The 13,982-nt window shown below is 62.3% G+C and overlaps 5 protein-coding genes across 5 annotated transcripts; 2 read left to right on the forward strand and 3 right to left on the reverse strand.

The window, feature by feature from the left end:
- Positions 1–696: 696 nt before the first annotated feature.
- RHTO_01990 (DUF1764 family protein) lies at positions 697–1,443 on the reverse strand (the record flags this gene model as incomplete). The annotated part of the gene is made up of 4 exons (XM_016415668.1): positions 697–704; positions 771–803; positions 866–931; positions 1,002–1,443. 4 exons carry the CDS (start codon positions 1,441–1,443, stop codon positions 697–699), a joined length of 549 nt encoding a protein of 182 aa, XP_016272238.1.
- Positions 1,444–1,978: 535 nt separating this feature from the next.
- On the forward strand, positions 1,979–5,147 carry RHTO_01991 (CCCH zinc finger and SMR domain containing protein; the record flags this gene model as incomplete). Its single annotated transcript, XM_016415669.1, has 5 exons — positions 1,979–2,283; positions 2,343–2,448; positions 2,507–3,978; positions 4,038–4,104; positions 4,164–5,147. 5 exons carry the CDS (start codon positions 1,979–1,981, stop codon positions 5,145–5,147), a joined length of 2,934 nt encoding a protein of 977 aa, XP_016272239.1.
- Positions 5,148–5,400: 253 nt separating this feature from the next.
- RHTO_01992 (beta dna polymerase) lies at positions 5,401–7,035 on the forward strand (the record flags this gene model as incomplete). The annotated part of the gene is made up of 8 exons (XM_016415670.1): positions 5,401–5,611; positions 5,680–5,901; positions 5,960–6,134; positions 6,196–6,288; positions 6,342–6,392; positions 6,448–6,512; positions 6,567–6,834; positions 6,891–7,035. The coding sequence occupies 8 exons, from the start codon at positions 5,401–5,403 to the stop codon at positions 7,033–7,035; spliced, it is 1,230 nt and encodes a 409-aa protein (XP_016272240.1).
- Positions 7,036–7,812: 777 nt separating this feature from the next.
- Positions 7,813–8,574, reverse strand: RHTO_01993 (Flavin reductase-like protein; the record flags this gene model as incomplete). Its single annotated transcript, XM_016415671.1, has 1 exon — positions 7,813–8,574. One exon carries the CDS (start codon positions 8,572–8,574, stop codon positions 7,813–7,815), a length of 762 nt encoding a protein of 253 aa, XP_016272241.1.
- Positions 8,575–8,882: 308 nt separating this feature from the next.
- Positions 8,883–13,845, reverse strand: RHTO_01994 (Ca2+-transporting ATPase; the record flags this gene model as incomplete). The annotated part of the gene is made up of 9 exons (XM_016415672.1): positions 8,883–9,093; positions 9,152–9,545; positions 9,605–9,674; positions 9,730–10,017; positions 10,076–10,198; positions 10,273–11,906; positions 11,977–12,559; positions 12,649–13,272; positions 13,615–13,845. The coding sequence occupies 9 exons, from the start codon at positions 13,843–13,845 to the stop codon at positions 8,883–8,885; spliced, it is 4,158 nt and encodes a 1,385-aa protein (XP_016272242.1).
- Positions 13,846–13,982: the final 137 nt, after the last annotated feature.

Consider the following 13,982-nt stretch of genomic DNA (forward strand, 5'->3'; position numbering starts at 1 on the left):
CTGTTGTCGTTTTTCCACTCTTCAGCAGCTGCAACTCGTTCGCGCTTTAGCCCGTATCTTTTCATGGTTGTGCTTGAGCGAGAGAAGCTGTGTGCGAGGCGGCTGACTAGCGGAAGAGGAGCAGCTGAGCCCGTCGAAGGGACTTCTCAACGAAAAGCTGGAGCTGGACAAGCTGGGCGTGCCGAGCGCACTCTCAACGCAAAGCGAGAAGGCGACAGTGACGAGGTGTGGAGGCAGGGAAGCAGGCGCAGGCGAAGCAGGCGAGGTAGCGGTCAAATCGAGGAGCGAGTGCCGTGTGTTGAGCGGGCGAAGATGCGCAAGTCGTGCAATGCAGACGGGTTGAACTCTACGTAATCGCAAGCGAATCTGCGTGCACATTCCTGTCAGTCTGGTACTTGAAGGAGACGGAATGATGCGGACGCACCCGCTTCGCACCCTTTGCGAGCCGTCAAGCGGATCCACCACCAAGTTCTTGACGACCGGATCGCTGCGATGGACTGACCATGACGATACAGACGAAATGTGCGAGGCGTTGAGGAGCATCAGAGTACGACAGACAAGTGGATGACGCGAGAGGCGAAGGCGACCGTGATGCGATTGTTGCGGGAAGGGCGGGCTTGTTGGCGCGACGCGGATGTGGTCGGCGAGAGAGCCGTCACGACGACGGATGGTGGAGAGCGACGAGGACAAGACGGTTCAGTAGCCTGCGAGAGAGGGCGTGTCAGCTCGCGAAGAAGGCCGCCGAGGCAAAGGCAGATTCGACAACGCACAGCACTCGCAATCGAACGGGCAGAGCGGCGTATCTGTACAGCAGTAAAGTCAGAACTTCGTTGAGAACGTCGTAAGTCGCAGGAGGCAGACTCACCGCCACCGAAACCAATCTTCAGCTCCGCCTCGCTGTAAATGGGCAAGCCGTCCTCCGTTCGCTTTCCTGCGGGGTCATGGCAGTCAGCTCACCTCACAATCTGCGACTCAACGAGAGGCGAAGGAATGCCACTCACGGTTCCCACGACTATCCATGAACCGCTCCTCCTCCTCCTCCGCCCGCTTCTCCTCCTCCGTGGCATTCTCGCCGAGCTCTTTACGCGCAAGTGGAGGTGGCTTGTACGTCTCGATCGTCTTGGACGTGTCGACAACGGTCTCTGGCACCCTTCGCGGCGCTGCGTCCTCCTCGACAGCTTCCTCCGTCCGCGAAGGCTTCGTCACCGCTCCAGCCGCCGCTCCAGCCGCCGCCTTCTTCCCTTTTTTGCCCTTCTTGCCCTCAGCCGCAAGGCCCTCGCCTATCCCAGCTCCACCAGCCTCCGCCGCAGCTGCTGCAGTCGGCAGCTTTGGCTTTTTGGCGGCCGCAAAGATGTCGTCGATCTCGCCTCCCTTGCGCTTCTTGCCCGCCTCGACCGGCTTTGAGGAAGATTGCGACGGAGCCTGGGCGGCAGCCTTTGCCATCTGAGCGGGAGAGGGGGAGCACGGCGAGTTGTAAGCGCGAGAGGTGGGGAAGCGATGGAAGCGAGCTGTTGACGGCGACGACGACTCGCTGGGGGTCGCTTGGCTTCGTAGATAGAATGAGTACTAGCCTCTGTAAGGCCTTAGCAACCCACCAGACCCGCACAACGAGCGGGAGGTCGCCGCTTCTCCTGCACGTTCACGGCTCTCGCTCGAACCAGCTCACGCTACCGCTCGACCGGGCTCGCCAGTGTGCTAAATCGCTAGAAGGAGCTTGTGAAGGCTCGGAGCGTCGGTCGCAGCGTCTTGCGCAGCTTCATCGGGACTCGCCAGAGCCGCTTTCATCCTCCTCAGGTAAGCTGCTCCAATCCGCCTTTACAGGCTCGTGGGACGTGGCTGAGCACTTCCTCGCACTCGCAGAGCTACTACTGCTCAGCGTACACCCATACGCGGTCCTTCTACCACCCTCGCCGACCCCGTTCGACCACCTCTCCTGCGTCATCTCGCTGCCTCCTTTCCACCGCGCGGACCGAACAGGATGCAGTCCGACACGCAGCAGCAGTACCCGCACACGAAGGTGCTCTTGCAGTACCTCTTTGCGACCTACGGCAAGGGCAAGGCCGGCAGCAGTCCGCCGCAGCCTCTCCCGCCGAACAACTCGATGTCGCTCCTCGAAATGAGCGTCCGCAAACTCGCTCTCGCGCAAAGTCGAGCCGCGTCGGCAGCTTCGTCGTCGAAAGCGCCGAGCGAGGCGAGTGCGACGACGGATGATGAGGACAGCGAGGCGAAGAGCGTATCGAGTTCGGGCAAATCGGCGGCGGAGGATCTACCAGACGACGAAAAGTGCGTCCTTCTGCTCTGCATTATCAGCGGAGTACTGACCAGTTGAGCGACCTGCGCAGGACGAGAATCGTCATCAAGCAGCTCGACGACCCGAGCATCGACGAGGACGACATGCCCGATGCGCTTAAGGAGACGCTCAACGAGATGCTCATCCTCCCACAAGGCGTAGGTTTGGTGTGAATCAGCTCCTGTCGCACTTCGCTGACCCGTTGCACGCCTACAGGAACCGGTCAACCTCGACTCGCTCATTCTCTCACTCCTCCACCGACATCGCGAGGACGTTCACCCGACCGGCAACCCCGTTCCTCCGCTTCCCAATCACGGTTCGGTGACGCCCGGCTCCCGTCCTTCGCTTTCTCGCTCCGGCTCGTTCCGCCGGACGGCCTCGCCTGGCATGCTCACGCCAGGCGGCAACAACGCCGCCAACTCTCGCTCGCCGTCCGGCTCTCCCTGGTCCTCACCAAAGCCGGCGACGCTCTCGCTCAACCCAGCGTCAGGCGCCTTCAAGTTCTCGGTTGGCGCGAGCGAGTTCACACCGGGCGGAGCAGGAAATGGCAAGGCGTCACCAGGCATCCCCGGCTCGCCTCTCCGAGCACGCAGTCCGATGCCGATGACGGCCCAGCAAGCTCAGCAGAACTGGGCGCTGAACCACTCGCCGCTCAGCACGCCCAAGCATTCGCAGCCACCGTCGATGCAGGGAACTGCTTCGGCCGCCTCTTCGCCCGGCTACTTTCCCCGCCAGCTCGACTCGCCGGGGGCCGGTGCTGGAAAGGCGCGGATCCCTCGCCTGCCTTGGGCCGACCTCTCGGACGCAGGCAACGCAGAAGAAGACGTTGATCCTTCCTCCGCTCGAATTGACGACGCCGCACTGCCACCTGAAACGCTCGCCGCTTTTGGTGGACAGAACAGCTCGCTGTATTCGCCTGCCATCCCAATCGACCAGGCCTACGCGGACCAGTACCCGATCGAGGGCGGCGAGGCGCAATGGGTCGAGCACCCGGATGGCGGCGGCTACTTCTACCCTCCGCAGGCGTATCCTCCGCAGGGCTACCCTGCCGAGTACGGTGTCTACCAGGGCGGGCCGATGTACGACCCGTCAGGCATGTTCCCAGGCGACGGGACCCTCACGCCTGGCGGGACCTTCATGCCTCGCGGTCCTGGTCCAGCATTCATCACCCTACCCGGTCCAGCACCTGGCGAGATGCCCTCTATCGACTTTGCGAACCAGCTGAGCGGGTCGTCCGGCATGGGCGGCATCGGCGCGTACGCAATGACGCCGTTCGACCACCTGCACTCAATCTTTGCCGGCTCCGACGTCCCCGAAAACGTACTCGAGGACGCTCTCCAGCAGAGCGGCTTCGACGTCGACAAGGCTATCGAGTACATCATCGATCAGCAGCTCGGCAACGCCCCGCCTGTCCCGCCTGGCGCCTTGCCTCCGCCTGGTCTCGAGCCCCTTCAGCCGCGAGGGTACGGTGGTACGGGATCCCGACCGCTCATCATCTCGCGCGACTCATTCGATGCGTTTGCGGGCGGGAATGGCGGACGAGGCTCGCCGAGATGGGGAGCGAGGTCGGGCACGCCGACAGGCGAGGGACGAGGGAAAAGCGGGCGCGTCTGCCGATTCTACCTTGCTGGCAACTGCTTGAGGGCGGACTGCCAGTTCTCGCATGATGTCTCGAAGGCGGTTTGCAAGTGCGTCCCGTTCGCCGTTCCCTCTTTGCCTGCTTCCATTGACCTTCATCTCGGCGCAGGTTCTGGCTGCGAGGTCACTGCTTGAAGGGTGACGGAAGATGCGATTTCTTGCATACGATTCCTCCGGTGCGCCCTTTCTTTCGTTCGGATCCTTCCGCCTCTCGCTCACAAATCTTTCGCCGCAGGTCATGCGGGCCGACTACGAGGCGCGGTCACGCCTTCGACAGGAAGCGATGATGCCGCCACCTGAAGCAGAACCCGACGTAGGACCCGAGCTGGACTTCCCGACTCTCGGCGACGCGCCTCGCTCAAGACGACCGCTGGGCGGATCAGGCGCGCACAGCGTACAGCTGGACCCGTCTCGGACACGCTTTGCCGGCGCCGTCAAGTTTGGCCAGAAATTGCAGTCGCCCGTCCCGCCTCGCGCTGCGCCATCCACCACGCAGGACGGCCTCCCCGCACCTCGCAAGTCCGGCCGCATCGCCCTCCGACCTCCCGCTCTCCTCCCGACCCTCCCTACCGGCAGCGCTCTCGCCACCCTCTACATTCGCTATCGCCAGAACTTCCTTGAGCTCGGCGCCAACCGGAACAAGTGCCTCGCAAAGGCTGCCGAGTGCTACAAGCGTGGCGACGGTGCCGGTGCGCGCAAATGGAGTCGCGAGGCGCAGGACTGGAGTCGCCAAGTCGCGATCGAAGGGCGGGACTCGGCGTTGCGGATCGTCGAGGAGCGAAAGCGTATCCTGAAGGAGGCGCTCGACCAGGGCGAGGGACGGGCTGGGATGGCGGACGATGCGCCGGACCGCAAGGTGCGAGGGCAGGAGCGCGGCGGAGGCATCTGCCTCGGCGTGGTCTCGCTTGCCGTCCTGAAGGAGTCGCGGCACTTGACGGAGGAGGAGCGGACGGAAGTCGCGATCGACCTCCACGCGCTGCACACCGACGAGGCCATCAGCTTCATGGGCGACTTCCTCCTCAAGCTGGAGGCGCAGAACTTCCAGGGTCTCGCCTTCGTCGTCATCGGCCAGCAGAAGCACAGCGGGTCGTCGGCGCCAGACAAGGGTGAGGCAGCTGGCCGGTTGCGACTTGAACAGGCGACGACCCAGTTCCTCAGTGACCAGGGCTGGGCGTGGCAGAATTTTGGCGGCATCCTCGCCATCGACTGCCTCCGTTGAGCGCGCCTGCCGTTGTGAGGAGACCGACGTTGGCCCTCGCCTCCCCTCGCTCGACTGTCTCCTTATTCCATTCCATCCAGACTATATCGTAGACCTAAAGACGCTGCAACGAACAGCCCAAAGAAGTGCCCGTCCTCCTCGTGTCCTCGTCGCGCGCTTTGCCGATTTGAGAAGGCCAACACGTCATGCTCGCGAGACGAAGCGGTGTCGCCTCTCTGCCTTCGACCACACACTCGCTCGTACTGCCTGCATTATGGGAGACGAGGAGAACGAGAAGAACGGCGGGCGGTACGAGGGCATCGAGGACGAGGCGTCTGGCGGGACGAGTTCGCTCTCGACAGTCGCGCATCGACCTGCTGTTCCTCCGCTCGCTTGCATGCGTTACTCGCCTCGACCCTGCGTCAATCAGGACATTGTCGACGCTTTGAAGCCTCTGCGGGACTGGCGCTTCGCCGAGTACGGTTGTGCGCACCCTTCTCCCTCGACTCCTCCGCATCGCTCGATCTGCTCACTCTGCGCTGCTCTTCGACAGCTGGAAGTCCGGAAGGCATCTCATACGCTACTGCTATCTCCGTCATCATCGCTTGCCCTTACAAGATTCGTTCGGGCGAAGAGGCTCGCGCACTCTTCAAGGCGCGTTCCCGCCTGGTCCTCCCGCTCGACAGCTTGCTAAACTCCGTTCCCGTGCAGGTCGGCGGTAAGATTGCGCTTCGTATAGACGAGTTCCTCGAGACGGGACGGGTTAAGGAGGCCGGTAAGTTTCGCTCCTTCCCTCGTTCGCCTCGTACCGTCGCTCACGCCTTCTCCCGCAGACGACCTAGCACACAACTCTCGATACCAGGCGCTCAAGTCACTTATGACTGTGCACGGCGTCGGGCATCACACGGCGAAGCAGCTGTACGAACAGGGTTATCGCTCGGCGGAGGACATGCGGAGAAGCGGCAAGTGGGAGAAAGAGTTCCGCTACCACGACGACATACAGATACCGTTAGTCGTCCTTTCAGGGCAAGTTCAGCTCAGGTTATTGACCGCCTACATCCGCACGCAGCATCCCTAGATCCGAGGTCGAAAGCATAGAGCGCTTCGTCAAGCTGCAGCTCGACAGGATACAGCGAGGCAGCCATATTGTTATTACTGGAGGGTACGCTCCGCCTTTCGGCCTGTGCGAGAACCTGGCTGACTTTGGGACTGCAGGTATCGACGAGGGAAGGTCATGTCAAACGACGTAGACTTGCTTATTACCTTGTGCGTCGCCTCTACCGCAGTGATGCCCAAGGTCGCTAACGTGAGCTCGCCGCAGCCCGCATCAAGACGGCAAGGAACGCGGGATACTGCGCAAGCTGTGCCGTCGACTCGAAGCGAAGGGTACTTTTCCCTCGCTCGCTTCCCTCGCAGCGCTTGCTGACGTTTGTACTCCAGGTCTTATCCCTCCCGATGGAATTCTCTCCTTCAGTGAGCCCGCAACGCTGCGATCCATCAAGGAGAACAAGAAGGCGACCTCTTTCGACTCGCTCGACAAGGCGCTCGTCGTCTTCCGCCATCCAGCAAACGGCACGACCCGAAAGCGCGACATGTATCGACGTGTCGACCTCATCATTTCGCGGTGGCCAAGCTTCGGCGCAGCAGTAATGGGCTGGAGCGGGTCGACGCAGTTTGAGCGGGACTTGCGGAAGCATGCTGAGAAGCTGTGCGTCTGCATCCTCATTTGGAACCGTCGCGCTGCTCACGTCTCAGCTTGTGCAGAGGCTACAAGTTCGACTCTGGCGGACTGCGCGTCCGCGGAACGCACGAAGTCGTGCCGACCATGATGGAGAAGGACGTCTTCCGGGCGCTCAAGCTGAAGTACATCCGTACGTTCGAGTTCCCTGGAAGGTCGCGACCAGCGTAATTGACGATGCCTACGCCTACAGCGCCAACATACCGGAACGCAGACCCTTGACGGCGCATTGCAGCATGCTATGGCCCGTAATCAGGTCCGTCCCCCTCTTCCTCATCGACTCGAGGCGTCTGACGCGTTCGTTGGCCTGGTGTCGCTCCTCGAAGATACGAACCTTACGGTTATCACGCCAACAGGGTCACGATCCAGCCGAAGGGTGAGCTGTCGTCGCCCGCCTTTTTTCGCTCTGAAAGCTGACCGTCTTCCGCCTCGCCTTGCAGACATCCAGCTCGCTCGTCGTCTCCGTGGCGAGCGCCAGTAGGTTGATCCCTCGCTAAGCTTCGCTTATCCACTTCGTCTTTCGTCCTCGCTTGTTGTCCTTTTTCCACCCTTCGCCGCTGCAACGTTCGCGCTCAAGCCAGCATCCTTTCCTGGTCGTGCTTAGCGAGAGGAGCTCTGTGCGAGGCCGGTTCACCAGCGGAAGAGGAGCAGATGAGCATGTCGACCGGACGACTCGACGAAAAGCTGGACCTGGACGAGCTGGGCGTGTTGAGCGTGCCCCTGTCGCAAATGCGAGAAGGCAATGGTGGGAATGCGAAGCAACCGCGCCGAAGTAGGCATGACTGCGCGCAAGTTGAGGCGTATGGAGGCCGCGCGGTCACAGAGCGGGCGAAGATGCGCAATTCATGCGAAGCAGGCAGGCGGGTCGAGGTCTACTTCATTGCGATGGCCCTACACAGGAACTCATCAGCCTGATGCCCGTGCGAGACCAGAAGCGAGACGCACCTGCTACCGATCCTCCGCTTTGCCGTCCAGCGGCTCGACCTGCGCATACTGCTGCTCCCAGTACATCAATGAGCCCGACCCCTCCTTCGCCTGTCCCAGCGAGACCTGCTCCACGCGCGCAATAAATAGCTCAGACCGCGGTTGTTGCGGACCGTCCTTCCTTCGCTCCATCGAGTCCGAGACATCCTCCCCCAAATCGGACAAAGGTATCCGCTTGACCACCTTGCAGTCCATCCATCCCAAGCTACTCTTCTCAAGCTCGTCGAAAAGTGCTGGCTCGAAAGCGGGCGACGAATCCCAACTTTGGCCGGATGGTTGAGGTGAAGGAGGAGGAGAGGGTTGTGCCGGTGCGGGTAAAGGTGCTTGTCGGGCAAAGGCGCGGGCTAGGGACTCTTGTGAAGTCGACAGGAGGTGTACGCGGAACGAATTCGTCGAAGGGGCATCAGGCGAGGAATGGGTGGAGAGGAAAGTCGCGAGTCGAGAGGGTAAACGCAGGGAGAATGAGACGAGCGGCGGGGATAGGGAGATGCTGGCGAGAGATGATAGGGTCGCTCCGTGATTATGCCGTTCGTTCTGGCCCGTTCGTGCGGTTGCGTCGCTGGCTTGGCCATCGGGAGAGGGGATGCGGGCGGTGATGACGGCCACAGGCTGCGCTACACGGCGGAAGAGCTCGCGCTGGAGTGGTGAAGGCAAGCTGCCGTTGCTAGCGGTCGATTGAGCTCGTGCCAGCCATAACCGAAGCGGTGTGCGGGTTCGAGGAAGCATCGCAAGGTTGAAGACAGGGAAGGCGAGGCGAAAGCGGATCTACTCTCGCTCACAGGCTTTCGTGGACAATGTAGACACGCTCGGGAGGTCAATGCATAGTCTTACAAGCCGTTCGGCGCAAAAGCACCGCGGCGGAGGAGTTGTAGTGAAGACAAACGAGGGGGATGGACGAGGAACGTGATTAGTCGGTGGCAGAGGTAGACGAGTAGGTGGCAGTGTAGCGAAACGAACGTCTAGTGGAGACAGTGCGCCTTCTTCGATGGCGGAAGAGAGTGGTACAGGTGGACGACACTTCGGGGCGACGCCGCTCATTCCTTGACGGGCGGCAAGGTGGTCGACATCGACGGCGAGCGCGAGTGGGCGCCGCGAGGCGACATCGGCTGGAGTTGACCGAGACCTCTTTCGACGAGCTGCTGCGTCGACAAGCTTGGGTCGTGAGCGGCGGGGTCGTCCAGCGACCCGCTCTCCGGCCTCCAGCCTGCGCCGACCGAGCCGATGACGAGCGTCGGGACCATCGCACTGCAAGCGAAAGCCTGGTCAGCACGAGAGAGGGCGCGAGAAGAGGTGCACGACTCACAGGAGATGAGTGGGCTGCAGGTCCATGGCACGGAGCTGCTGGGCGCGGCTGCGCGGGCGGCGGAACTTGAGAATGTTCGTGGCGCGAGCACGTCCACCGCGGACGGTCGAGTAGACCTTGAGGCCGTCGATGGCGCGCTGGATACCCTCGGCCCACTTGTACTCCTCGGCGGCCTTGTTGACGCTCGGCAAGTCGGTCTTGGAGAGGTCGGGGTAGAGGTGCAAGCGGACCATGAAGCGCTCGACTGGCTCGGGAGGGATCATGCGAAGGAGAACGGCGATGGGAAGCGAGATCAAGCCGATGATGATCGAAATCGCCCAGTCCCTGCCGCCGATGCGGACGACCTGGAACGCGGCGCCTCCGACATTGACGATGAGCGCTTGACCGCCGACCACTGCGTGCACGAGCGAGGTGAGCAAGCGAAGTAAGAAGAAGGCGGAGGAGACGACACACTGATCGCGAAGATGAGCATGAACCAGATGTTGCGGTGGATGCCGACGAAAATGTTGAGCTTGCGGTCCAGCTGTTGGCGAGAGCGTGAGCGAGAGAAACTGTAAAGCAGAGTGGCTCGCACGCACCCTCCTCGCATTGAGCATGTTGAAGATCTGGGAAAAGACGAATGCGTTGAAGATGAGGGTCTTGAGCTCATTGTCCTGGTCAATGCGCTTGCCCGAGTCGGACGAGTCGAGGCTGAGGATCTGGTGGCCGGCAAAGTTGAGGACGAGGGCGACGACGATCTGGTAGATGGCCTGGCCGATGATCATGATCCACATCTGGACAGATATGAGCGGCGCGGTCTTGCGGTCGGGCTTGCGCTCGAGCGATTCGGGGTCTGCAGGGTCGGTAGCGAGGGCGAGGGCGGCGAACTGCGGCGGACGAGCAAGGTGAGTGAGCACTCGAGGCAGAGTCGCTGACTGAACTCACGGTATCCATGATGAGATTAACCCAGAGCAGCTGGACGGCGGTGAGGACGGACGACTCCTCCGTAGACGCGACAGCCGTGACGAACGTGATGACAACAGCGGTGATGTTGACCGAGAGCTGGAACTGCGGGTGGAAGGCAGGTCAAGGCGAGGTCAGCTTCATGCGGCGCTCGAGCGGGCAAGGTCAAGCCAACGCACCTGCAGGAACTTGCGGACCGAGTCGTTGACGCAGCGACCCCACATGATGGCCGAGACGATCGAGGCAAAGTTGTCGTCCATGAGGATGATGTCGGATGCCTCCTTCGCGACCTCGGTACCGGCGATGCCCATCGAGAACCCGACGTTGGCCGTCTTGAGCGCCGGTCCGTCGTTCGTGCCGTCGCCCGTTACGCCAACAACCTCGCCCATCGACTTGAGGGTCTCGACGAGGATCTTCTTGTCCTCGGGCGAGGAGCGAGCGAGGACCTGCAAGTTCGGGACGACCGAGAGGCGCTGGCTGTCGGACAACTTGCGGAAGACCGGGCCCTCCATGATGATGCCGCCCTTGGTGAAGATGCCGCACTGAGTCGCGATCGAGCGGGCGGTGAGGACGTTGTCGCCCGTGCACATCTTGACCATGACGCCGGCGCGCTGGCACGTCGCGACGGCTTTGGCGACACCCTCGCGGAGTGGGTCCTCGATCGCCGTGATGGCGATCAGGGTCAAGTCGTCGGCCATGTCTTCGTACGCGACTTCGCCCTCGGCATTGGTCTGCGCGCCCTTGGGCGGCCACGAGGCGAAATCGCGCGAGCAGAGGGCGATCGTACGGAGCGACTGGCACGCGTAAAAGATGATGGTGCGCGAGATGTTGCCGCGGGTCTCGTCGTCAAACTCGGCCGTCGGGACCTCGTCGTCCTCCGATCCTGCCTCGCCGCCGTTCTCCTGGACCGTGACGTGTCGAGTCGAGAGCTTGGCGAGGACTTCGGACGCGCCCTTGAGGTACAGGCGGTACTTGCCGTCCGGAAGCTTGACGACGACGCCCATGCACTTGCGCTCGGACGAGAACGGCACCATCTGGACGATGTGGGCTCCCTCGCGAACAGCGCGGTAGTGCGGCCATCCCTGAGCCTGGGCGAACGACATGAGCGCCGTCTCGGTCTTGGACCCGACGAAACCGCCCGTCGCGCCGTGCTCGTCCGTGCCCTCGAACGCAGTCGAGTTGATCACGATCGAGTCGTTGAGGAGCTTGCGCAAGGCCGGAGAAGCATGCGCCGAGATGGCGGTCATGTCGGCTGAAAAGTCGAGGCGTCCCTTCCGAGGCTGCGGGTCCGCCACCTCCTCGGCCGCCTTCTCATCCTCGACAACCTTCTCCGGGTCGCGGTCGTCGTTGGCGTTGGTGCGCTTCGAGTTCTCCGCCAGGCGATCCGCAAACTTGAGGTGGACGCCGATCGACCCCGCGACGACAGTCATCTTGTTCGTCGTGAGCGTGCCAGTCTTGTCCGTACAGACGCAGGTCGCATTGGCCATCGTCTCGCACGCGCCGAGCACGCGCACAAGGAGGTTCATCTTGGTCATCCTGCGCGTTGCGAACGCGAGGGCGAGGGTGACGGCGAGTGGGAGTCCTTCGGGGACGGCGACGACGACGACTGTGACGGCGATGATGAGGACTTGGATGAAAGCTTGGGCTTTGTCGTTCGCTGATCGGTCGGGGATGGTCTTGAGCTGGACGAAGAAGCGGATCATGAGGGCCAAAAAGAGGAGGAGACCGGCTGCTGAACCGAGTTTGGCGATCAGCTCGGCGAGAGCGTTGAGCTTGAGCTGGAGAGGCGTGTCTTCCGTATCGCCTTGGAGGGCTGGGGGGCGCGAACGAACCAGTGTCAGACCTGCGTGCGGCTCGGTCGAGGGATTGGCAGGGCAACGCACACATCATGATCTTGCCATGGAACGAGTTCATCCCGACGCTCGTGACGACATACTTGCCGACTCCCTCAAGCACCTTGGATCCAGAAATCATGAAGCAGTCGGTCTTGCCCTTCCCTCCCTCAGCCTCAATCTCGTCATACGGCGCCTTCCTCACCGCATCCGACTCGCCCGTCGCGCCCGACTCGTCGCACCGGACGTTGTGGCCTCCGAGAAAGATGCCGTCGACGGGGACGATCTCGCCCGGTTCGAGGAAGAGGATGTCGCCCACGACGACGTCGTACACCGACATGAGCCTCTCCTGGCCCCCCCTCAACACCTTGACGCTCCGCTCCTCCTTCTGCGCATTCAGCTTCTGGAACTGCCGCTCCTTCTGGTAATCGTTGACCGAGCCAACGAGGACGACGATCAGGATGGCGACGACGATGGCGACTCCTTCGACCCAGTCGACTTGAGGCTGCGTGCACATGTTGGTGGGCGGACACGCGGTCGAGAAGTAGGTGTCGGGGGGAGTGCCGAGGTCTTGGTAGAGCCCGAGGGCGAGCGAGACGATCGCCGCGACGGAGAGGATGATGAGGACCTTGTCCTGCGTGCGGCGGTGGCGTACGACCACGAGTCAGTCTCGCCAAGTCCAGGGCAAGGAGACTCGAGGGTACGAAAAGCGCAAAGACGCACGGTATAAGCAGCCCAGCACAACGCCAGAAAGCTCTTGGGCTTGCGTCCCGGCACCCTGTTCTCTCCATAGACGCGCCTGCGATCCTCACCCTCCGCAACTGCTCCCTCCACTCCCTCCTCCCGCAAACCCACCTTCGCATCCGTCTTCAACCCCCTTAAAATCCCCTGCACGCCCCCAAGTTCGCGCAAATGCTCGAACGACTTGGGATCGACGAGGTTGTACAAGTTCGACGGCGTCAACTCGCGCGCGAAAGGGTCCATCTCTTCAGGCGGCGGGTCGTGGATCGTGTACAGCTCTCGAGGTTTCTTCGCGCGTCGAGGGAAGATGCCGAGGATTTTGCCCTTCTTTTCGTCGTCTGAGGCGGGAAGGGCGGTGTCTTCTACCCCGGGGGAAGAAGCGTCCCTCGGACCGTCGCCCGTCGCGGTCAAAGGTTTGCCCGCCGCATCAAGTCCCGCCTCGAGGTCCTTCGGAGCGCGGGCGCCCGACGTAGCCGGCGTAGGAGCATAGCCGTCGTTCGAGTCGGGCACGGTCGAGGCGAACGACGGAGCCTGCGAAGGGCGGCGAGAGTGCGAGGAGCGGTACCCTCCTGAAGCGGCTTCGACTGCTCGGCGTTTGCCGTCGGGCTGAGTGCGTGCGAGAGGGGAGCAAGGAGCGAGTGTCAGTTCGTTTCCAATGAGCGTGAGGACTGGGAGGCGATCGAGGGAACACGAGTGCCAAGACTCGGGAGGACGAAGGGAGCCTGCTTGTGGGCGGTGACCTCGTGCCAGTCGCGCCACAACATGCAGTCCCCTCGAAAAGCGTGTAAGGGAGCAGTCCCAAGACCGCAGACACTCCACCTGAGAGACGAGCCACTTCTGTGCGCCAGCCTCGGGGAACGAGAGTGTCCAGGAGCGGAACCCGTCCCGTCCTCCCTCGCGCGCGCCTCGGAGCCCTATCCAAGCCTAGTAGGGGTACGGTGGACTTACGTCAAGGTTGTCCCTGAGGCTGGTGGTGGTGCGCTGGTTGAAGAGGGGTTCGTTCGAGGGTGTCGGCGAAGGCGGTGCGGCGTCTGTCCCGCTCCCGCTTGCGCCGGCCGAGGAAGCGACTGTGGGAGCGAGTGAGAGTCGTCGTTGTGTGGTGGATGGCGAGTCGGGTGCGGGCGAGACTTGGACGGTTGGGATGGGCGGGGCGAGCGAGGGCGGCTGTGGCGGGTCCATGGCCCTGCGCTCTGTGGCTGACTGTAGCTAGTCACAGGTTGTAATAGGACGAGTTGGAGAGGAAAGAGAAGCAAGAGAAGTTGTGAGCGAGCGAGAGACGAGGCGTCGAGGCGATCGTGCGCGCGGGCTTGGCGAGG

The sequence above is a fragment of the Rhodotorula toruloides genome (assembly GCF_000320785.1).
Source record: "Rhodotorula toruloides NP11 unplaced genomic scaffold Scaffold16, whole genome shotgun sequence".
Classification (NCBI taxonomy): Eukaryota; Fungi; Basidiomycota; class Microbotryomycetes; order Sporidiobolales; family Sporidiobolaceae; genus Rhodotorula; species Rhodotorula toruloides.